The 24,509-nt window shown below is 42.5% G+C and overlaps 1 protein-coding gene across 1 annotated transcript; it reads right to left on the bottom strand.

Moving 5' to 3' along the window:
* Positions 1-438: 438 nt before the first annotated feature.
* On the bottom strand, positions 439-24,509 carry LOC143100197 (zinc-binding protein A33-like). The gene is made up of 6 exons (XM_076263167.1): positions 23,970-24,509; positions 23,434-23,529; positions 22,956-23,186; positions 8,398-8,420; positions 8,192-8,310; positions 439-2,044 (listed from the first exon to the last, which is right to left on the bottom strand). Exons 1-6 carry the CDS (start codon positions 24,360-24,362, stop codon positions 1,503-1,505), a joined length of 1,404 nt encoding a protein of 467 aa, XP_076119282.1. The 5' UTR covers positions 24,363-24,509; the 3' UTR covers positions 439-1,502.

Below are 24,509 nucleotides of genomic sequence, written 5' to 3'. Positions count from 1 at the left end.
TACATTTCCTCTGATCACTGGGTGTGAAGATTCTCAACAACATTTGTTGCAAGAACATCATTTGTTTTGTGTTCTGAGTGGAAACGCTGTGGAAGTTGCCACCAGAAACATTCCCTCACCCTCTCAATCCTTTTGAAATATCATCCAAGGAGTTTATACATTTACAAACTCTGTATGACACTCTGTATGACAGAGCTTGTAAATGTCTCACAGAGATAAATGTATCACAGAGTATGAACACATGACTTATGTGACTCCTACAAATACTGATTTGGTTTTAATCACTGATGAATTCCTTATGAAGACATATTCAAGTAATAACGATATCTAGTCAATCTGACATTGTATCAGTGTATATTATGAATAAAAACATCATTATTGTATTCTGTTGATATTTCCATAAATTATCTTGTGTAATTGTGCTGATCTGGGTCGTGGTATCAGTAATGTTGTTTAATGTCTCTGTGGAAAACTCACAGTTCTTTTTGGTTATTCATCCCTCACATCACGTTTGGCTTCAGTAGTCCAAACCTTACTGCACTAAATTACAGCTTTCATCTGGTTATAAAGACAGACACTTACAATAATACATACATGCCGTTTTATTTGATTTATGTAATAATCAGTGTTGACTAGTGCAGGAGTTTGTGTTTACTGCAGTGATCTCAGTCTCTATAGTGCTGTTTAATCTCCAGCATTTCTGACCTCAGATCAGACAGCAGCAGCAGAACCAGCTGCACCTGTGCTGTGTTGCTGCTCTGCTACTGGAAACCTCACAGGTGAGAGAAGAGTGTAGTTACACAATAACCACCACTAGATGGCAGTATTGATACTGAGACTGTGCTGTGTTGCTGCTCTGCTACTGGAAACCTCACAGGTGAGAGGAGAGTGTAGTTACACAATAACCACCACTAGATGGCAGTATTAATCTCTCAGTGACATCTTTAAATGTAACTCATATGAAATGATGTACAAGTGTGCACAGCACAGGTGTTACATATACATAACCAATTTGCAAATAATTAAATAAAAGAAAACTAAATACATTTTATTTTAATGTATATAGCCAAATATCACTTGCGAAGTTCTAAACAGGAGAGACCAAGCAGAAATTTCCACATCATTTACTGAACTGGTATTCTGATGTGCTTGTGGCAAACAAACCATCATAGTGTAATAAATGATATAAACAAAAGCAATTATTTCAGAGGATTCTAAACACAGAACATCAGAAATTCAATTCAAGTACCCAGAAGACGATGCCTCACAGAACAGCTTGTTGCAGCAGTGCAGAAAAAACATAAATGGACAACACAGCAAAACCATCATCAAAATGTCTGCATGCATAAAACCAGCAACATAGAAAAACTGGCATGAAGTAATAAATGGCAAAACACCAGCAATTGACTGCAGTTACTGTGTGAGTGACTCATGACTGAACCCCACATGTCTCCATCCATCTCTGCATGTGGGCTCTTGTTCAGACAGAGACAGTTTCTGCTCTAACTGGGCTGCTCTACTGACACAGAGGCCTTCACTGCTACAATACTCAGAGGAGAGAGTTTACTGACATTAAAGTATGGAAACACTCTCTCAGTGAAAGTGTGTGTGAGTGTGCGTAGGTGTGTGTTATTATCAGGGTCAGAGAATGACAGCTCTCCTCTGTCCCAGTCCAGCTGCACTCTGATCCTCTGGAGTTTCTGCTGCACTGTGAGGAGAGTGGAGGGCTGTGGGGGAGCACATGCTCCATATTTACCATCGTTATACCCCACAGTCCACTCTCCACTCACATAACCATACTCTCCCTTCCTCGGGGCCGACTCTGCCTTCACCCCCACATTCCACACTCTGTTCTCTCCAACCTCCACATCCCAGCAGTGAGTCCCTGAGTTAAAGCCCTCAGAGCCCAGGACACTGGCATACCTATCAAATCTCTCTGGGTTATCAGGAAGCTGCTGTCTCTTATCACCAAGTCTCACACTGGTCAGATCCTCAGACAGGATGAGTATTGGGTGTGCAGTGTTGGGATCCAGAGTCACAGGAGCTGCAGAGAGAAAGAACACACACATGAGCTGAACACTGAGTGATGTGTGATGAGGATGTGAATGATGGTCATTATTAATAGTGGTGTTAGCAAGTGTAATGGCAGGAGAAGTAGTAACAGTGAAATGCTCTTTAGTCATCAGGATGAAGGATCACAGCTGTACAGGAGTGTACTCACAGGAGAGGGATGTTAGTGGAAGGGAGGATCATCACTGACCATTGTGTGTGTGTGTGCCTGTGTGTGTGTGTATGTGGTGTGTGTGTGCGTGTGTGTCTGTGTGGTGTGGTGTGTGTATGCATGCATGTGTGTGTGTGCGTGTGTGTGTGTGTGTGTGTGTGTGTGTTTGTACATGTCTGTGGGTGTGTGATTATGCCTCTGTGTGTGCATGTCTGTGTGTCTCTGTGTGTGTGAGTGGTGTGTGTGTGGTGTGCGTGTGTATGTGTGTGAGTGTGTGTGTGTGTGTGTGTATGTGGTCTGTGTATATGAGTGTGGTGTGTGTGTGCATGTGCATGTGTGTGTATGTGGTGTGTGTGTGTCTCTCTGTGTATGTGGTGTGTGTGTGTGTGGTGTGTGTGTGTGAGAGAGAGAGTATGCCTGTGTGTGTGTGTGTGTTTGTGTGTGTGCTTGTGCGGTGTGTGTGTGTGTGTGTGTGTGTGTCTGTGAGAGAGAGAGAGAGTCTGCCTGTGTGTCTGTGTGTGTGTGTGTGTTTGTGTGTGTGCTTGTGTGTGAGAGAGAGAGAGTCTGCCTGTGTGTGTGTGCGTGTGTGTGCTTGACTGTGTATATCTGTGTGTGGTGTGTGTGTGTATGTGTGTGTGTGTGTGTGTGAGAGAGAGAGAGATTGTATGCCTCTGTGTGTGTGTGTGTGTGTGTGTGTGTGTGTGTGTATGTGTGTGCTTGTGTGGTGTGTGTCTGTGTGGTGTGCTTGTGTGCCTGGGTGTGTGGTGTGCTTGTGTGCCTGTGTGTGTGTGTGCGTGTGGTGTGGTGTGGTGTGTGTATGCATGTGTGTGTGTGTGTATGCGTGTGTGTGTGCACGTGTGCCTTAATGCATGGGCTTACCTGGGCTTCAGCCCAGGGACCTCGACCAATAGAGGGCTTCTTAATAATAATAATAATAATAATAATAATAATAATAATAATAATCAATAATGAAAATAAACGGCCGTGTCCGTATTTGTGGGGTCATTACTCTTGTATAGTCCATTTTTATCCAAAGTTCTTTGTGGCAGTGAAACGATAGGCCTGGCAGGATTAACGCACCTTCTCCTTTACGTGGCAAAAATAATATTTATTGGTCCATACAGCAACGAAAGATGAATGAAAACTTGTTGTAAATTAGTCCACATCAAGGTCCTAACGAAATAACTGTTTACAGTGGTTTGTAAAAGAAAAGCGTGGTCGAAAAAATGTTTGTAACCAAGCTATCGCATTCAATGCCCCCTGACCTCAGGTGCACCTACCCCATATGCAGTCATGCCAACTACGTCACCCCTCGCTTGTGCACCCTTAAAGTGCTAAGCACAAAAATAAATAAATACATAAAAATAAATTATAATTCAAACTAAGTTATTGCAAGCATTCCAAACTAATCCAAACGAATTTCCCAATACATATAAATAATAACATTCAAGACTTTAACCAAGAAAATGGCTATAACAATTCTGGTTCAGTGTTCGAATTACTCCATCGTTTCCGGGGGGGCCCACTTGGGGGGGGGGGGGGGGGGTGAAATCTATGACATTATGAAATTCAGCCTAATAACAAAGGCTACTGTCGATTCATCCAATAGATTATAATAAGCAGGGTAGCCAGTTTATTAAAATGAAATATATGACATTATGAAATTCAGCCTAATAACAAAGGCTATTGCCAAAAATGAATCTGAGCAGAGCTAATTGTCAAATATTTTACGTGCACAACTGAACATCGCACAACTGAAAAAACTGAAAGTTAACACAAAACAGCTGTCTTTATCACGCCTACTGGAGATAGTCCCAAGGTGGCCTATTGGTCTCTTTCTGGGCATTTTTTCCCGTTTTCCAGGCAGTTGATGGACGATGCCCAGCCTTGAGCCATGATTTCACAAATGGCTCGGGTTGAACTGGACCAGGAGAAGCGCATTTAAGCTGCGCTCCCTTAAACGATTTCTGGCTTTGTCATCAATGTCATTAAGCGCAGAGAATCCTCTCTCGCATTCTGCCGAAGTAGGCTAGGTAAAAACGTGTTGCCTGCGATGACGAGTTTCTTCAGGCAGGACCCTTCCCTTGCCCCTTGCATTTTAAAGTCCCGATACTCCTCGACATACATTCCTTTTAACTTTTTCCACTGCTGCTAATTGCTTAATCGCTAAATGGCGTTTGTAACAAACGGAAGTTCGGGAGGAGCATGACGGAATTTGCCACGCCTCCTTCAATCAGACAGGTTATTTATTCGCAGTCTGCCTCTATCTGCCGAAGTTGCAGCATCGGGGTCACTCCGCTTGCAAGGAGAGCTACTCCGCGGACCATATCTTTAATTAGAGCAGAGTTGGATGTAGGATCGATTGCCCTCGTTTCGCAAGGAAAGCAGACCTACGTCGCCTTCTCCAACAATCAGTTTATCTTTCCTCTCCTACTATAGCCGATCAACCGAGCACCAGCGCCGCAGCGCGGAGCTCCGTTCCTCCGGCGTCTCCCCCTCTGTTCATGCAACATGTTTTTCAACTCCGCAAGTTATGGCAGCCCGCGTGCAGCCCTCTACCTTGTCTTCCGCTACTGCGGCCTCTTTCTCTATTCCTAAACAGCTTTCCCCCTGCTCACTCAACTCGCAAGTTATGGCAGCCCGCGTGCAGCCCTCTACCTTGCCTTCCGCTACTACGGCCTCTTTCTCTTTCCAGCTAATCAACCCTCCCCACTTTTCTCTTTGCCTACCTAGGGTGCTGGGCAACCTCCTCCCCCTCCCCCCGTAGCGACCGCGTCGCTACTTTTTCCCCTTTCCCCATCATCTCCCGACGGCGCGAACCGCGTTCGAGCCCGCGTTTTTTCCCCAGCCCTCTTTCCCTGGATTGGTGCCACCACCCTATAGGCTACCGTATCGGCATCTCATCTGAGACCATGTCTACATTTAATAGTAATACAATTTAATCTGTGGTGATCACAAAATGTATTTAAGGGAGCATCGCTTTAACTCAATGCCGGCGTTGGCCGTAAGACAGCTGATACACAGGAGCTGTTGCTCTGTCGCTTATTGTTTTTCGCCTTCCTCTGTGTTTATTGAGTGTCAGCATATTAAAGCCCTTCCCTATCTGACCAAGGGAGCACCTGCACCTGCGTGTAGCTCTGCCCTGTTCCTCTGAATCCTCTCTAATAATGTGTTGCTGCTCATCACTTCTCTTGCCGTTATAGCTACCGCAGTTAGCTACAGCAGCCTATTTTAATTGCTTAGGCCTTACTAGCCTACTAAACATTGGGGTGCATTAGATGTTGAACTTCACACCGCGCGTGTTTGGGCTGTCATTTTCAACATCTACTCTCTCCTGCAGCCCTATACAATTTGGCTAATTAGTTTTTCCATCGCATGGAAAGATCCCCCCTCCAGACTACGGACGCTCCGTTACTCGCTTTCAAACGCAGCTCAACGCTGTTCTAACGCAAATCGGAATCCCAGCAGGCCGTTACATATTTTATGGTGCAGCCACCAACGCGGCAAATAAACGGCCTGTCCGATCAAGCGCTCAAAACTCTCGCCCGTGGTCCTCCGACGCATATCACTCTTATATCAGATCAAGTCTCTCTGATCTGAGGGAATTAGCGCACCTCGCGCTCTCGCATCGAATTTGTTCGCGTGGTCCTGGCTATAGGGTCCCTCATCTTTAACGCATTTTTTGGGGTGTATTGCGGAATCCTGCACGACTCCTGCCTGCGCAGTTGACTCCTGCACGATCCCGCAAATCACTTCAGGACCCTGGCCAGAGACTTCGCCAAACATGCTTTTCTATTATGCTATATCTGTTTGCAAATTACGGATGTGAACTAGTGAAATGGCGTTTGTAACAAACGGAAGTTCGGGAGGAGCATGACGGAATTTGCCACGCCTCCTTCAATCAGACAGGTTATTTATTCGCAGTCTGCCTCTATCTGCCGAAGTTGCAGCATCGGGGTCACTCCGCTTGCAACCCACCACCTCCCCTACGCCTCCCGTCTTCCATAGTTCAAGAATAAGGGGGTGTATTGCGGAATCCTGCACGACTCCTGCCTGCGCAGTTGACTCCTGCACGATCCCGCAAATCACTTCAGGACCCTGGCCAGAGACTTCGCCAAACATGCTTTTCTATTATGCTATATCTGTTTGCAAATTACGGATGTGAACTAGTGAACAACGCTCTAGCAAAATTAATAACAACTCGATTCAGAGGAGGGTGAGATCGGACAGGACAGGGGGCTATTATGCGGAGCAGTGCCCCTGCAGTATGTGGGGGAAATACACATTGCAACCAACGGGGAAAATGTAGATTATCATAGTTACGGGTTGGCAACTTGACAATGAATGAGTGGGCCCCCTCTGACAGTGATTTCGAGCAGAACTAGTAGTGCCCTGGCCAGAACTAAGGGGGCTGGGCACTACCGGGCCCTATGGTAATTCGAACACTGCCCCCTCTGTCTTCTCTTCTAAAGTGTAACAAAATGTAACAATATCCTAATACATCCCAACTGGTGTAGAGGAGCTAGAGGAGAGGCTGAGACTGACTGACAAACTGGACCACTCTGGAGATAACGTGGGTAGGCTAGGTTAGAATGATATGACGAATGACGTGGATTCCTGTAACTGTCCATGAAAACAGAAGACATAGCAGGTAAATATAGCAAATGCCCTATGATAATGGAACACATTTATTTCACTCGTCTCGCTGGAGTGAACGCAGAACAGGGGCTGTTGTGCAAAGAAATTAATTAGTGATCTGCATCTCCGTTCACCAAAAGCTATGTTTGTGCTAACCCACTTGCACAAAACATAATGCATGAGATATGAGATATGTCTCTATATAGGGTAATTGTCGGGCAGTGAAGTTATAATGCACATGGTAGCCAATGTTCGTGTCACAAGAGCTGCTTGTTCTGTAGGTTAAAGGTAGTTTAAAAGTTTAAAAGTTCAAAAGTTTAAACACCCCTAGGACCTATGTGTAGCCCATCTATTAACTGTCTTTACAGCCAGTGTTTAAATTTAAATTTAAACGCTTTGTGTTTGTGCAGTAGCCTATTTGATAAGCGGTCATAATAATGTATAACTAAAGGCAAACTAAGCAAATGTGTTATTTCAGAAGAGCTTATCAAACTGGTAGCTTCGTAAGACTCAATACCCACAAAGTAGCTCTCAGTTCAAAAAAGGTTGGTGACCCCTTTAATAGAGTGCATACTCAACCTCCCCCTCTACACACTCTGTAGTGTGTGTGTGTCTGTGTGTGTGAGTGTGTGTGTGTGTGGGTGCGCTTGTTTGGTGTGTGTGTGTGTGTGTGTGTGTGTGTGTGTGTGTGTGCGCTTGTACAGTATGGTGTGTTTGTGTGTATGTGTGTGTGTGCTTATGTGGTGTGTGTGTGTTTTTGTGTGTGTGTGCTTGTGTGTGTGTGTGTGTGTGTGTGTGTGTGTGTGTGTATGTGTGTGTACAGTATGTGTGCTTGTGTGGGGTGTGTGTGTGTGTGTGTGTGTCTGTGTGCTTGAGTATGTGTGTGTGTGTACGCGTGTGTGTGTGTGCATGAACTTGTATGGTGTGTTTGTGTGTACAGTATGTGTGTGTGTGCTTGTGTGGTGTGTGTGTGTGTGTGTTTTTGTGTGTGTGTGTGTGTGCGTGTGTGTGTGTCTGTGTGCTTGAGTTTGTGTGTGTGTGTGTGTGTACGCGCGCAAGTGTGTGTACGTGTCAGCGTGTGTGTGTGTGTTGTTTGTATGTGTGGTGTGTGTGTGTTTGTGTGTGTGTGTGCGCACGTGTGTGCGGTGTTTGTATGTGTGTGGTGTGTGTGTGTTTGAATCTGTGTGTGTGTGTGTGTGTGTGTGTGTGTGTGTGTGTGTCTGATTACTGGAAGTTGGATCTTCTCTGTTTTTCAGAGGGATACTATCAGTGAAGGACCCCAAGGACCCTCCTAAGATTGATTATGTGTGTTAAAAACAGTAGGCTACTCACTGTACTGAACAGTCTCCTGCATCTTCTCCCAGACTCTGAACTTCAGGTTGCCCAGGTGCTTTGCCACATTGATCAGAGCTCCTGAAACCCTCTCTGGATCCTGCAGTGTGCACTGGGCTCTGGAATAACATTCAGCAGTCAGTGCTGCTGTGTGTTTGGGTTCAGAACCACAGAGAAGAGAGAGAGACAGGAGGTAGATCACTCACCTTTCCACTGTGCTCTTGTAGTTCTGGGAAATAAGAAAAGAGAAAGTAGGTTAAACGTTATTGCTATAATAAGGTCTAAGGTCTTTTGCTACATTTTGGTCAATATTGAATGTTTAAATATACTATAGCACTGTTTTTATTTTTGTTACAGACTGACCAATTGACACAATACCGAAAAGATTCTAATCAAGCACCTTCTGAGGAAAGGTTATTAGGCACACACACACACATACACACTAGGGATCGACCGATATGGATTTTTTAGTGCCGATACCGATACCGATTTTTTTCCATCAGCCTAAGCCGATGACCAATACAGGCTGCCGATTTTCTTGAGCCCATATTTGGAGCCGATACTGCTTTTATTTTGCTCCCTCAATTTACATCATACAAATGACACATAATTACACAAATGATGATAACAAATGTTATAAGTCTCAATTTAAAAAAGCAACATTGAACCTATGGATGGGTGCACTGAATATGGTTAACTGTGCAAAATGCTTTCATCAACATCTTACAACACAGCTTTGATGATGCATTGCTTGCTGACATATTATAAGACATAATTCAGGTCATCACAAAATGTCCTTTGTCAACACATTTAAATAATTTAAGAAAACAATAAGCCTGAAAATTAGCTATTGAAATAAAGTGTTTCTCAGTTTTAAAATCTCTCCTTCAGGTAGCGCAGCACTCTCATATCGCTGTGATGCGTGTGTCCCACTTAGTGAGACAGACCAGACGCACACACAAACTTCTGTTTGGTAGCTGACCAGGGCTTAATTTGAGCCGGAACACGCCGGAACATGTTCCGGCACCTCCGACGTTGGATCCGGAACCTTTTTTATTGGATCCGTCAATTAAGTCAATATAAAAAATAAATCGCCTAAACGAAAAATAAATAAATTACTGTTTTTGTAGTGTTCAATGTTGATATCTTTCTTATTAGTCTTTAGAAATAGGGGAAAGACCAAACAGGATACCACAAGCTAATCGAGGATTTGAAAGTGCTTTATCCACAATATTGGTCACAGGAGGGTGACGCGCTGTTCGGGGAGAGAGAAGTTGAGACGCTCTACCAGCAGTTTTGCATCGATAGCCCGCAGAATGTCATCAGGGCTCACCATCTCCTCCCCATTTGCCTGGTCGGCCCGCCGCTTGCCCGGTTCAACCCCTTTCCTTACGTCAGGTCATGGATTTCTAAAGGACATATGTGTAAAAAAAGAAGCAGGGTAATGGAGGCCGGGGGTCTGGATGCTGTATGGGCCATTTTGGACAAGTAGGCCTAGGCTACGGTAGGAAGAAATCGCGCTTCCACGCTGTATCTAGCTGATCATTGATTACTGGGTGTGGGTGGTCATCATTGCAATAAATAGCATACTTTAGTGCCGAGGCTATTAGCCCCGTTGGACTGTTTTGGTGGTTCCCCTGTATCTCCTGTTTTCCCGGTCTGTGTGCGCGCGTGTGTGTGTGTGTGCGCGTGAGTGTTTGTGTCTCCCGCTCCCTCTCTGTCATATTATGTGTCAGTTTCGATGTGTTTTGATTGGGGGGAGGTGTCCGGGGGGGTAGGGGTTCAGATAGGTATTCAGGTGTGTCAATCAGAAATTACTTATCCACGCTGTATCTAGTTGATTATTGATTACTGGGTGGTCATCATTGCAATATACTATAGCCTATATGTTTTTTTTTTTACATTTTACACCCATGCAGTGCAGTGTGTTGCAAGTTCTGAAGTTTGCCCTGGTGTACACACCGCGTTGTTTAGTTTTTTTTAGTCAGAGCTATGTACGCAGGTTTTTTTGTTGTTGGTCCGTAACCTCAAATCCCCGTTTTGAGTCGCCGGATCCACCCCCCCTTTGCGCTCCGGCACCTCCCACTTTACAAATTAAGCACTGTAGCTGACGAACCACCATTGAACTGGATTGATAATGATAACGTTAGCAAACGGCTCTAAACAACACGAATTAATATGCAACTACATATAACACGTCTCTCATTATTAAAGCTCTGATATCACTGCGATTGCAACTCCGCCCGCTCGAAGGGAGAGGGAGAGGGGGGGGGGAGACGCACACACCACACGCGTCCAAAACTCAGTCAGATGGTCGCTGAATAAAACTCCCACAAATACTTCGGAACAACGTCGGCATTACTTAATCATATGATTGACCACCGCTACCCCATGCATACGGATAGCCTACAACTTAGCTATTTGCAGCTCCCTAAATACAATGGCAAGCAGTTTTATAGAAGAGGGGCATTCAGGGAGGGAGACACACACCACACGCGTCCAACACTCAGCCAGGTGGTCGCTGAATAAAACTCCCACAAATACTTCGGAACAACGTCGGCATTACATATGATCAGTGTTTGTAACAGCTAGCTACAGCATGCATATGGATAGCCTAGCCTACAACTTAGCTATTTGCAGCTACCTAAATACAATGGCAAGCACTTTTATAAACGAGGCATTAAGCATTAAATAAAGTAGGGTACCTATATCATTCGCATTTTCCATTCGGACCCACAAACTTGCTCCCGCCTTCAAAGTGTATGGCAATATTTCATAAGTCAAACAGTTAAAAGATGCTTTGAAAGTTTAAAGTTTAGGCCTACTGTTGTCTTGAAGAGCAGGCTTTCAGCTCTCTGCTCTTGGGGGAGGGGCAGTCTGCACGTGAATTGCAGCGTCTCCAGCAACACAGACCTGCCTGTGGATGCCTGTATGTAAATAATGCGGGAAAAAACTATTGGCGAACGCAGCCGCTTATCTGCCGATGCCGATACACGTAAAAAGCCCAAATATCGGCCCGATATATCGGCTGGCCGATATATCGGTCGATCCCTAATACACACACACACATACATACACACACACACACAAACAAACAAGACACACAGACTCTCTCTCACACACACACACACACACACACACACACCCACACACACACACACAACAGGGGCAGCCCCAGCAGTTGAAAACATCTCGGGGCTTAGCCCATAGAGTCTAAACTGTTCTCATAATTCCCATTTTGCCCGCCCTTGCTGCTCACTTTTCATAAATGAATCCATCAACTCTAGCCTCATTTGCACCTCATTGATTGCATATTATGGAGACTAATTTTGACAATTAAAGGATGTAGTTACATGTTGTTATCTTGACATTTCTGTTTGCTATAAAAAACAAACTACTGTATATAGGCAATAGCCTATAACCACCAAGCAAAGTGGCATTTTAAATAGCAAGATGCCTCATATGGTTATGCTTAGCTTAAGGAGAAAAAATCATTGAAGACTCACTTATTCGATTCAACAAAGTATCTAAGTAGCCTAGACAGGCCAGCACTGTTTGGTCAGCTCCAAACTGTAGGCCAGTGAGTGCAGGGCAGGCTGATAACAAACCTGAACTTGTAGCCTAAATGACCAGAACAGCATTACTCCACCACCTCCTTGTTTTTGCTGCTTTTATGATTTCCTTATAACTTTCTTATACCAAATAGGAAATGCAAACCATGACATGCCCAACCCTGGAACTGACTGACTGTATCTCTTTCTCGCACACACGCATGCTCTAAGTAGCCTACATTCCAAATGATGTTTTATGGTAACGTTCAAGTTAGATCTGCTGCATGAAGGAGAGTGAGAGGACACCTGTGTCCTGCTTTTATGTTTGATAAATAGGTCCATCTCATCTCAAAGTTTCAATGCACGATCGGAATAATGGTTTCATATTTGTTAGTCAACTTTGCAAAATACATTCAGGGCTACACTCAAAACATTCAGGGCTGAAGCCCCGGCAAAATCGGCACACACACACACACACATAAACATGCAAACACACACAGACTCTCATACACACAAACACACACTCTCACACACACACACACACACACACACACACACACACACACACACACACAATGTCAGTGTTTCCCATACATTGACTTATTTGTGGCGGCCCACCACAATATCAACATTGACCACCACACAATGATTGTACTAAATTGTGCTTAAATCTGGTTAGAATCATAACCGCGCTGCACTAATTTGTTAAAAACTGTTGCATTTGAGTTAATTCTGCAAACCTACCACCACAAATAGAATTCAATTCTGTGGGAAACACTGAATGTAGTATGTCTTTATAGCACTGCTCAGATGTTGATCAGTTGTATTCGTTCCTTGATGATCACTTGCATGGATGCCAATGGCATGTGGTATCAAACACACTCTACCTGTAGTGAAGAAGGGTCAGTAAGCATATGATGAGGTATCAAACACACTCTAGTGAAGAAGGGTCAGTGTGCATATGACGAGGGGGGTTGGATGTGTGTCATGACTCTCACTTGTCGAACTCCAACCAAAGCAAAGAACTACTATTGAATCTACATCACCCACAACCCCACCTGCATTCATAACCAATCTGCATCACCCACAACTCCACCTGCATTCATAATCAATATGCATCACCCACAACCCCACCTGCATTCATAACCAATCTGCTGAAATGGTGGAGTGTTCAATAAACTAATCAACACACCCTGACAACACTGCCCCCTGCTGCTTCAATAAAAACTAACTTATACACATCACCCAAACGGCATCCAAAATAACTGGCCTCCCTTCCCCCAATCTATCAGACCTCAACAGTAAAGCCACCAATCACAGAGCACGGAGCACCTGCACACAAGCCCAGTCCCCCCTCAACCCCTTCTCCACCAATCACAGAGCACGGAGCACCTGCACATGAGACCAGTCCCCCCTCAACCCCTTCTCCACCAATCACAGAGCACCTGCACATGAGCCCAGTCCCCCCTCAACTCCTCCTCCACACGGCTCCCATCAGGGGAACATACAGCAGCCTGATATCACCAGACTCACTCAGGTGCTACAGTAGAACTACAGCAGCCTGATATCACCAGACTCACTCAGGGGCTACAGTAGAACTACAGCAGCCTGATATCACCAGACTCACTCAGGTGCTACAGTAGAACTACAGCAGCCTGATATCACCAGACTCACTCAGGTGCTACAGAACTACAGCAGCCTGATATCACCAGACTCACTCAGGTGCTACAGAACTACAGCAGCCTGATATCACCAGACTCACTCAGGTGCTACAGTAGAACTACAGCAGCCTGATACCACCAGACTCACTCAGGTGCTACAGAACTACAGCATCCTGATATCACCAGACTCACTCAGGGGCTTGGAAACGGCTACGCTACAGTAGAATTGGTGCACCTTCTGTCATAGCATCCTTAAATGTGCTCCCTGCAGTGACTCCCTTGTGCCACACAGAAGGGGGTGTTAGAACATGGGCTTGTGGTAACTGTGTGCACAATAGGCTGAATGTGTCACTGTTATGTGTTGTGAAAATCTCTCTCTCTCTCTCTCTTTCTCTCTGGTTCCTCTGTCTGTATCTTCTCCTCTCTACAGTGCTCCATCATGGCGTCCTTATCTTGTCCTCTGTACTTATCTGTGTACTCCTTACAGCTGAATGTAGCAACTCCCACAACTGCATGTAGCCACTCCCACAATTGCATGTAGCCACTCCCACAACTGTATGTAGCCACTCCCCCATTTTATGTAGCCACTCCCAGAACTGAAAGTAGCCACTCCCACAACTGCATGTAGCAACTCCCCCCACTACATGTAGCCCCTCACACAGCTGAATGTAGCAACTCCCACAAGTGGCAACTCCCACAGCTGAATGTAGCAACTCCCACAAGTGGCAACTCCCACAGCTGAATGTAGCAACTCCCACAAGTGGCAACTCCCACAGCTGAATGTAGCTATTCCCACAATTGAAGCCACAGATCTGTAAATAGCCACTCCCAGAGCTGCATGTGGCAACTCCCACAGCTGCAAGGTCATCCTCTACAATCCTCTACAATACTACCACTACAATATAACAAATCCTATTCATTCAGGCCTTTGCTGTTCTTTCCACTTATTGTGTTCCTGCTCTCCTCTCTAGAATTCCCTCAAATGAGAACATCGCCTCACACCATATCAACAGCACATAAAAGATTATTGAGGCAAACATGGCAGGTCACCTCAACTAAACAGATGTGCTATTGTTAAATTATCACTGGAATTAGAGTTAGATATCTAACACCCTTACAGCCAGATGTGCTATTGTTAAATTATCACTGGACTTAGAGTTAGAGATCTAACACACTTACAGCCATATGTGCTATTGTTAAATTATCACTGGACTTAGAGTTAGAGATCTAACACCCTTACAGCCAGATGTGCTATTGTTAAATTATCACTGGACTTAGAAATCTAACACCCTTACAGACAGATGTGCTATTGTTAAATTATCACTGGACTTAGAGTTGTAGATCTAACACCCTTACAGCCAGATGTGCTATTGTTAAATTGTCACTGGACTTAGCGTTAGAGGGCAATTCCATGCAAAGGTCATCTTTACCATGGAAAAAAAAGTTGTGCATTAGCAAATAGAACTGTTGTTAAAATCTTCATTTAGGTCTATATTTTATTGTTTGTAACTGATCTGATTGAATTTGATGGAGAATGACACTCTTTTTACATCATAAATATGGTGTGCAACCATACAGAAACAACTTTTTTTACATGGTAATATTATGCATATTTCAAAAGTGGATAAATGGACCTAATGTTCAAACAAATTGTGTCATTTGACAAATTCCAGATTGACAAGGGAATGGTAGAGCAATGTCTATGCTCAGCTTGCCTTTAAGAGCACAACTCCTTACATTTGTAAGGCTTTTGTTTTTAAGTCAGCAAGTTCCATGGCCATGACACATCCATAACGTTTTATAGGAAAAGTTTATGCTACACATACAGTGTTAATGCGACAATGTCCATAGTGTTTGTGCAAAGCTGATTTATATCAATGTAAAGTGTGATGACCAAATTGTGCCCCTTTCTTACTTTTAAAACCTTTAATGGTGCGTTATGGATGTGACGTTATGGATGTTACATAATGTGAATTTACAAGACTGGGGACTTTATTATACCTCAAAGCCGATAAAACGTCTGTTCTGGTGGCATGTCAGTTTCAACGCATTTCAACTTAGTGTTTACAATTGACATTTCAAAGATTATTAGGTTGATCAAAACCACAGGGAGGCCTTGCCTAACCATTAGCAAAACAAACATAATATTAAAATACCTCCAGTGATTAGCCTAGCCATAGCCTATTTTCAAGTGGCCTAATAACGAAAATCTGAGCGATTATCTTCCTGTAACTGTCATACTAATGTTGTACAGTAACTGGATTATCGTGTTAGCTTAGGGGTGGGCAAACTGCGGCCCGCCCGCCAAGCACTTTCATCCGGCCCGCCAAGCATTTCATTTAGTTATCAAGCTGCTCGCTATTTTTTTCCTGCGATAGAGACGACGTTGGTTAGCTTTACTACAAACTGCTTTTCACTCTCCTTAGATAACGTTTACAATGTCAATGTCAAAACATCATGTTAAATAGAGATAACATCATGTTAAACTAAGTTAACTCTTAGTTATCTCATTTGCAGCAGATCTAACGTGAACATTATGCAATCCATTTAATTGGGAACGCGTCTGCACTCACGAGAGGGAGAGAGAGCCGCAGGTTCCAGCTGGCTTGTGATTGTTGATAATTGATATCTCCTTCTTATAAGAAAGTTTTAAAAGGAAATCATGAAGGCAACAGTAGTTCCTACTACTGACCATTTAAAAACTGAGAGGGCCCAGCCGTAGGTACAGCACTAGCCATAGCGGAGCAGGCAGAAGATCATTGAGAAACTAGAATTGCGGTTCCGAGGAACTGCAAGAGTGGGTTTGATCAGGGGCATGGAACTCGGCCTCATCCAAGGATTCCAACGGTACCTCATTTATGAAAATCGGACATACGGGTCAAAAGTTACATGCACACACCTTCATATACACAGACAGCCCAGCCCAGCCCATTAGAGCTCTGCCAGGTGGCTTAGAACTCTTCCAGGTGCAAGCTTAACCCTTTGCAGACTGTGCCAAACATTCCATTTTTTCATACTCGATGACCTTATGGCACAAAAAGGCTTATTGTATGATTATGCTACATGACAGAGATACAATATACCCACCACTGTAATCAGGAGAAATAGCCCTTTCAAATGGTATAAAATATAACTAATAAGTTTGAGGAGAACATACATAATTTTTAAAAAATATCTTTAAAATTCAACCCCAAAAAACACGAAAATATCAGTTTGTCAAGATTAATCTCATTTTTCTACCAATTTCTATTGTAGATAGAGAAAAACATAGAGTGTATGGGAGATTCACAATTTTGTCCTCTACTCAGTGATAAAAACAGAATCAATGTGTCACCTTTTGTTCAAAAGTTATGATAAATTTATTAGACCTTTGCAGACGGCACGAAACATTCCGTTTTTTCATACTTGATGCCCTTGTGAGAGAAAAAGGCTTATTGTGTGGCCATGCTACATGACAGAGATAAGATATACCCACCATTGTAATCAGGAAAACTAGCCCTTTAAAATGGTACACATTGTAGTTAATAAGTTTGAGTGTAACACACATTGTTTTTAAACAATACCTTCAAAATTCAACATCAAAAAACGTGAAAATATCAATTTGTCAAGATGAATCTTTCTTTTCACCTAATGTCTGTTGTAGATATAGTGTGTAAAGGATAGCCAGTGTTGTGTTCTCCTCAGTGAAAAAAACAGAATCAATTTATCACCTTTGGTTCAGAAGTTGTGATTAATTTACTCATAACAGTAACAAGTAGAATTTTTAAAGAGTAGAATGTTTTCATTTCCCGGTTTGGCATCTGACCTAAAAATACAGATATAATGGTCATGTAAAAAATAAGATGTTTTACCATCAAAACAAGCTCAATATGGGATGTCTTACTGTACTCTGAAGAGGCTAAATCAATTGTGGGGAGGACAGATAAAGGCTGAAAGACAGACTACCTGATTGTAACTGCTTCTCCGTGCGCTTCATTCTACTATGAAAACAAAAATATAGAGACACTGGCACATGTGTTAGGTTTACGAAAGGGGAAATAAATCATTTTATTTAGAAAAGTCTTAAACAATGTGATTGAATAACCAGGAACAACAACTTCAGGTAAATAACATAAACATATGTTTACAAACATGCAGTAACTATTAGAACTACAAGAATGACAAGACAACAGTATAACAAAGATCAACAAATCTTACATGGTGAACAAAACATCAATTCATACTATCATTCACACACATATATATATATAAACAATTAAAACGTTAGAAGAAATGCAATACATTTAACAACCATATAGCATATAATTCGATACAATACATAATTATCGTTATCATTTGCCCTACACATAAGGTGATACACTAACGCCACATTCACACCAGATCTGTGGTGTGTGCATTGTCACAGCTGTGGCATGGTTGTGTGTGTGTGTGTGTGTGTGTGTGTGTCCATCTAAGCCTAGCAGACGATGGGGTGTAAATGCTATTGGAGTTGGTGTCTCTGTCTGTGTTGGAAGGATAGGCAAAGTGTATGCTTTCTACCCGACATGGGACTTGACAAAACTCAAAATAAAGAAATTGTCAGATAAGAAATATAGAAATTGAATTACAAATCTAACCAAACTATTATCACTATAATCTCTCTCATTATTGTTATAAGCAACACTCTTATCACAACCAGAAATGTACTTGCGCCCAGATGGACGCACACACATACACATACATGCTTATCCAGCTGAGGATGATGGGAGATTATCTCCTCCTGTAGCACATCATTGTCTTCTTCTTCATCCAGAAGCTACCCATCCATGTCCCATGTCCATGCCATCGTGGTCCTCGGGGTCATATTTGCCATCAGCAGTCGGCTGCTTTCACCCCAGTTGCACATACTTCTCTCCCTCCATCTAAAATAACAAAAAAAAAAAATCACAGGTCTGATAGTGAATAGGTTGTTTAGTTTTATTTTACATTACTTCCACATAATCTTAATCACCACCAACCATGACTCTTTTCACTAAAAGTATTATTGTCACTGGAGGACTCCAATATTGCTTGGAGAGGTAACATTAGTCTCAGAGCTCACTACAGTAAGTGTTATTGCCTTGGCTAAACCATACATAGCATACCAGCTTACAAGCAAAAATTGATTCATTAACATGAGTCAGGAGATATGACAGAAAACATCTAAACAGCGTATGCATACACATACACACCGTGCATAGGCTACTGCAGTTGCGTAAAGACAAAACACCCCCTTAGAAAATAATGTGTCGACGAGTAGGCTTGGGTGTATGAGCTCCCATCATAGTTAGCCACCCAAAAACCTCATAATCGTAGCAGCCAACCTTACAGCCTAGAAGCTAAACAATACTAAGACACATTTATAACAAATCTTCAGTCATGTATTCATGAAAACAGCAGTCAATGAATTAAATCCTTACGTTACACCATCGGTGATCAACAGTCTTCACGTCGGTAACGTAACATTAACGTTGTCATTCATGTCAGATGTTTCTATCTAAGTAAGCTAAGCAACTTGAGCTAAGCTAAGCAACTACAAACAACTGTAAATTGTGTTATACATATTACGAAGGAATGAAAGGTTTATTTGACAATAAAATACCGATTAGGTGTACTTGACATAAAGTTGGCAGTCATGATAGCACGGGAGTGAACTTTATCGCGACTATGCGTCAAGGACATGTTGCAGCCTCTCCTGATGCTAACGTTACCTAACTTAGCTAGTTGATGACATCAGATGACAAGCAAGCAACATCGTTAAAAATAGAACAAATCGTTAAAGTGTCAGTCTTAGTAGGTCTGTAATCTTGGTTGACATATAGTAACCCCCCAAAAATTACTGAAAATGATGAGTTTACTAAAGATAACAGTGTGCTAAAATACCAGCTGTCATCAGCTGAAGTGAACACACACACGCATTATGTTACGGCCATGCATACAAGGTGTAATTACCAGCAAAAATAACTTTTAAAAACGATTTTGAAGTAATAACATGGATAACAAGTAATAATAACATAAAAGACTTGTTTTTACCTCAGATGATCGATCCAGTAGTTTCTCCTTTAGACGACGTCAAGATCAACGATGCATAGTGCTTCCTGCTGTTTTTCCTCTAGTGGAGGGAGACGTCAACTCTTGATTTTTCCTTCACGTAGTAAAAGAAATTCGCGCCACAAATCCCTTAACCAATCATATCGCCAGAAAGCCTATGATGTGACGTTTTTGAGGAAGTTTTCATTGATAAAATTGGTTGGGGTATGGTGGAGTTATTAGACTGAACGTCATCGGTACTGGGGTACCGAAATTAGAATGGGCCGTCTGCAAAGGGTTAAGCAATTAGAGCTGTGATGTCACAATCGAAATTTGAATTCTGAACATTCCGCCATTCATTTCAATGGGCCCAAAAAACGCAGAAAAACGGGAATACCGCGAAAACGACAAGGGCCAGCGACACGAAATTAACAAGCAAGTTACACCGGTTCGGGCCTGAATTTTTGGAGTTCGAACTGCGTCGATAGCTCAAACGGTCTAGGAGCAGTAGTTCGGCCAAAAAGTGGGTGAATAAGAAGATATAAGTAAACTTAACTCATTGAATGCCAAGCTGTTTTCGGGAGCTTTGTCCTAGAGTGCCAGCAATCTAGACCATTGCTGATGATTTGTGTACAGCCACAGCATATTCTGTGTTATAGCTATGAACACGTACAATAGCTCGATTAAAAGGTGAAACTTTAAGCTCTCAGTGCGTGCAAACCGTGTATTTCTACACGCCTCCGTTCCTGAGAAATCCCAAGCTAAACAGTGGCTAGTTTTCATCAAAATCGCTGTTTTTTTCTAGAAATGGAGATAAACGTCTTTCATGAAATATGAAGTGTTGCCTGTTACTTACTCGTGTAAACATTCCGGGAAGTGATCAGTGAGACCTGGCGAGACTGCCACCTCGTGATAGACCCACGAAAATGGCCTGGTTTTGACCTGACGTGCATGCGTCACTGATTCGACCCAAAGCGGCAACCGAGTTATGATAAAATGTCCAGATAAAATGTCCAGATTCTCCGTTTTCATGAGTTTCACGATCGTCATATAGTTCATTTCTATTCATCACAGAGTTCCCAAAATCACATATAAGGTGTATTAGAGTGTCTAGTTTCGTAATTTAAAAAAAAAGCTAAAAACGTAATATTACGTTTTTGGCACTCAACGCATGGGAAGGAAAAACGTAATATTACGTTTTTGGCACTCAATGAGTTAAGAAGAACAATAGTGGGCTTGCTCTGCAAGCCCGCTGTGGTCTTGCTGGATCAAACCCACTAATAAACGTGAATTAAAGCGACTGTCTTAAAGCGACAGTGCACAATTTATACATTTGTTAAACAGCATTAAATTAGCAGTATTTTTAAGCAATTAATATTTTAAAACAAATAATTTTCATACAAAATTATAGGCTATAAAAAATGTATTTTTTTATGCGTGTGTGTGAGTGGGGGGGGGGGGTTTGGGGTTGTTGTGCGGCCCGCCGGCCAATTTTCAAAACCCAATGTGGCCCTTGAGCCAAAAAGTTTGCCCACCCCTGTGTTAGCTGGTGAAGATGGCTGACTTTGCAGCTGGAGTTAACATAGCAACCTCCTTCTGTTGCAGATCTGTTCAGCCTGCCGTTCACGTCTGCTTAACACAGTTCAATTTTAAATGTGACGCGATATGACAGCATTTGAAGTGTCAGGTCCTCTGTAGCTAATACCCACAGTGTAACATGAGTAAGGGCAGCAATAAATTAGATGTACCGCATAGCGGTACAAAATATGACCACCTCTCAGTCCTGCATATTCTCTTCGCAAAAATAAATCACGCTTGTCAATTTGTCTCCATCTTCTACTCCTGCAACTCATGTGCATGTAAATTAGTGTGTGCATATGTGAGTTTGCTTTTGTGTGTCTGTGAGTGTGTGTGTGTGTGTGTGTCTGTGTGTGTGTGTCTGTGTGTGTGCATGTACGTTTGCGTGCCTGTGTCTGTGTGTTTATTTGTGTGTGTGTGGCTGTGTGTGTGTGTGTGCCAATGTGTTTGCATGCCCACATGCGTATGCGTGCCTGTGTGTGTGTGTTTATGTGTCTGCATTCATGTGGGTGGGTGCTTGTGCATGTGTGTGTGTGTGTGCTTGCCTGTCTGTATGTGTTTATATGTGTGTGTGCTTGCCTGTCTGTATGTGTGCGACTGTGCGTGCATGCGTGTGTGTGTGTGTGTGTGTACATGTGCGTGTGTGTGCATGTGCATGTGTGCACGTGCGCGTGCATGGACTTTATGTGTGCAAATCACAAATGACTGGGTATGGGTTAGGTTCATGCGGGCTCTTGAGACTAACATACCATAAATATTTTGTCATCTTGGGTGCAACGGTTCAGGTAGGGCTAGTTATTTAAGGGAGTGGCCACCAAGTTTCATGTTCCCTGGTGTTTCAGTAACCAAAGTGACCAAAATTGATGACGGTAAAAGAAAAAAATAAATTTCTTTTTTATATTTTAAATGACTTGTTGTCCTGATTCTTCCTGTGGATCTTAGTGGGCACTGAGGAAGCAATAATTTCTTCGCTAGTTTTTCATGATTACTATTTCAATTGTTTCATATCAAAATTCACTACTTAATTATGTGTTTTATGTAGTTTGTCGAGGACTGGTTCAGACACGTCACATCCATAACGTGAAACCGTCACATCCATAACGCCAGTTTTTCCTACATAATGCATTATGAAAATGACGCATAGTTTCAAAAACACACTTTTTGTGTTCATTCAAATCTCCTTCATAGTACATATATCATAGTTTCGGCAGTTTCCTTTAAAATTCACAGAGTTTGTAGAAAACCTGTAATCTCTCACAAAAGTGTGTCCATTTCATGTCACATCCATAAAGCTGATAAAATTCCTTGTATTCTTAGGATGAAATTGATTATATGAAATTTGAGGATTTCTCAGTATTCAGAGGACAGAGGTTGCATTAAAAGTTATGCAAATTAATTCACTGATACTAATTTTGCCCCCACTCTACCAATATGAGTCCAATTGTCACATCCATAACGCTGGAACTGCCCTAGACATATAACACCTAGGGCTATCAATCGATTAAAAAAATTAATCTAATTAATTACATACTCTGTGATTAATTAATCTAAATTAATCACGTATATAATTTTTGCTGTGAAAGTATTTTAAATATTTAAATTCAAATGAATCATATGCAAACTCCTTGCTGCAGACATTGCAGAGGACTTTATTTTCAACACTTTATTTTTTTATCAAAACCATCAGGCCGTTTTTTGAAAGTAAATGTTCCAATCAATGATCCAGGCAGCACGTTTTCTTCTCTCTCCTTCATTTTACAGTCTAATTTTTACTGACTAGAACGGCTCGGGGTCAAAGGTCATACGAATCGATTAATCTGCACTAATTTTTTTAATCAGTTATTTTTTCTCAAATTAATTAATCAAAATTAATCAGTTATTTTGACAGCCCTAATAACACCCTTACAGACAGTGGATGGTTCTTACCTGCAGAAATGTGATGTCATCAGCTCCCATCTTCTCTACTAGGTCTCTGATTGTGTCTGAAAGAGATGAGATCTCTCTGCTCATCTTTTCAATCTTCTCCTTCATCATCTGGCTCTTCTGCTCCTCTTCCTCCCTCAGTGCAGCTATCCTGGCTGCCTCTTCATCTCGTAGAAACTGGTGAAGCTTCTCAAACTCCTCCTTGATCTGTTTCTCTGACTTCTGGGTTTGAATCTGAATAAAATTACATCAGCTACATGAGTGAAGTTTCACACAATGATAAAATACAGAAAATATCATTGATTAATATTACTTAAATATGATTGGGGAGGTGGCAGAGAGGTAGGAAACAAAGCACCTGATGATTCACCAGCAATATGTCACCTGACAATATGGTCTCCAGGTCATGGCATTATGAAACGACTGACAGAATCCTTGGATGTTTACAAACAGTGAACTCGTATGACACTAGAACACTGACCTTAATATACTCAGCTGTTTTATCACAGGTCACTTTAGCTTTCTCAAACTCCTCCAGCTTCTCCTGTAGAGGCTGCAGCTTGTTCTTGAGCTCCTCCTGAAATGATCACATCACTTTAGTGTGACATGCAAACATTCTCATACATACCCCAACTAGATGCCATTAAACCATGAATCATTAACCAGACCTGAGCAGACAGTCTTCAGTAAGGGGCAAATGCATAAGTAACTGTGCATTTGTCTGTGTGTGTGTGTGTGTATGTGTGTGTGTGTTTGTGTGCGTGCGTGTGGGTGTCTACTGTATGTGTGTGTGGGTGTCTATGTGTGTGTGTTTGCAAATGTGTGTGTGCTTCTATAAGTAGATTTATTTAATCATGTGACTAGATGAGACTCAAAATTATGTAATTATCCAGCAAGTGGTGCAAACTGCATAATGTTAAATCTACAGAGTGCCTCGAAATGGCTGGACAGTAAAAATGTCTCCTGAGAGGAGCACATGCAAGAAGGTGCTGCCAGTCTGTGACTGAAGAGTCTTACCTTGATCTCAGAGGCAGCTTCTCCAGCAGGACTGAAGTTGTGATGTTTGTGTAGTTTTGAGTCTCGACACACCAGACACACAAGCTGCTGATCATCCTGACAGAAGAGCTCCAGTTTCCTCTTGTGCTCTTTGCAGAGTACAAGTGTCTGATCTCTCTCTTGTAAGAAAGTGTCAGACAGAGTCTCACACAGGTTCCTTAAGGCCAGATTTGGGGGAGGAAATTCCTTTGATGACTTTCTCCTGCAGACTGGACACTCTCTTGATCCTTTGGTTTTCCAGAACGTCTGCAGACAGACTTTACAGAAGCTGTGACTACAGGACAGGATGACGGGATCCTTGTAGATCTCAGTGCACACAGGACAGCAGAGGTCCTCCTCCAGCCTGGAGGCCATTTTCCAAGACTACAGATACAAGACTGTATAAGCTCCCCTCTCCTTATGGCCAGTTGACAGACCTTACTTTCACGTTCACAGGTTACATTGTGGTTTTTCCACTGTTGTCATAGTCATGGTCAAGTGTGGGTAAACAGTAAAAATGAC

Source organism: Alosa pseudoharengus, unplaced genomic scaffold, assembly GCF_046254945.1.
Source record: "Alosa pseudoharengus isolate Yale_2024_CS ecotype anadromous, Long Island Sound unplaced genomic scaffold, YU_APseudo_1.1 YU_APseudo_1.1_scf_3, whole genome shotgun sequence".
In the NCBI taxonomy this organism is placed as follows: Eukaryota; Metazoa; Chordata; class Actinopteri; order Clupeiformes; family Clupeidae; genus Alosa; species Alosa pseudoharengus.
This window is presented reverse-complemented; position numbering and strand designations above follow the sequence as displayed.

What these genes read in the sequence shown, in the direction of transcription:
- LOC143100197 (XM_076263167.1), bottom strand. Translation starts at nt 24,362, where the DNA reads ATGGCCTCCAGGCTGGAGGAGGACCTCTGCTGTCCTGTGTGCACTGAG. An exon ending in ATGACATCACATTTCTGCAG is followed by an intron (nt 8,421 to 22,955) that starts GTAAGAACCATC and finishes CTTATTTCCCAG; the next exon opens with AACTACAAGAGCACAGTGGA. An exon ending in GCAGGAGACTGTTCAGTACA is followed by an intron (nt 2,045 to 8,191) that starts GTGAGTAGCCTA and finishes TTCTCTCTGCAG; the next exon opens with CTCCTGTGACTCTGGATCCC.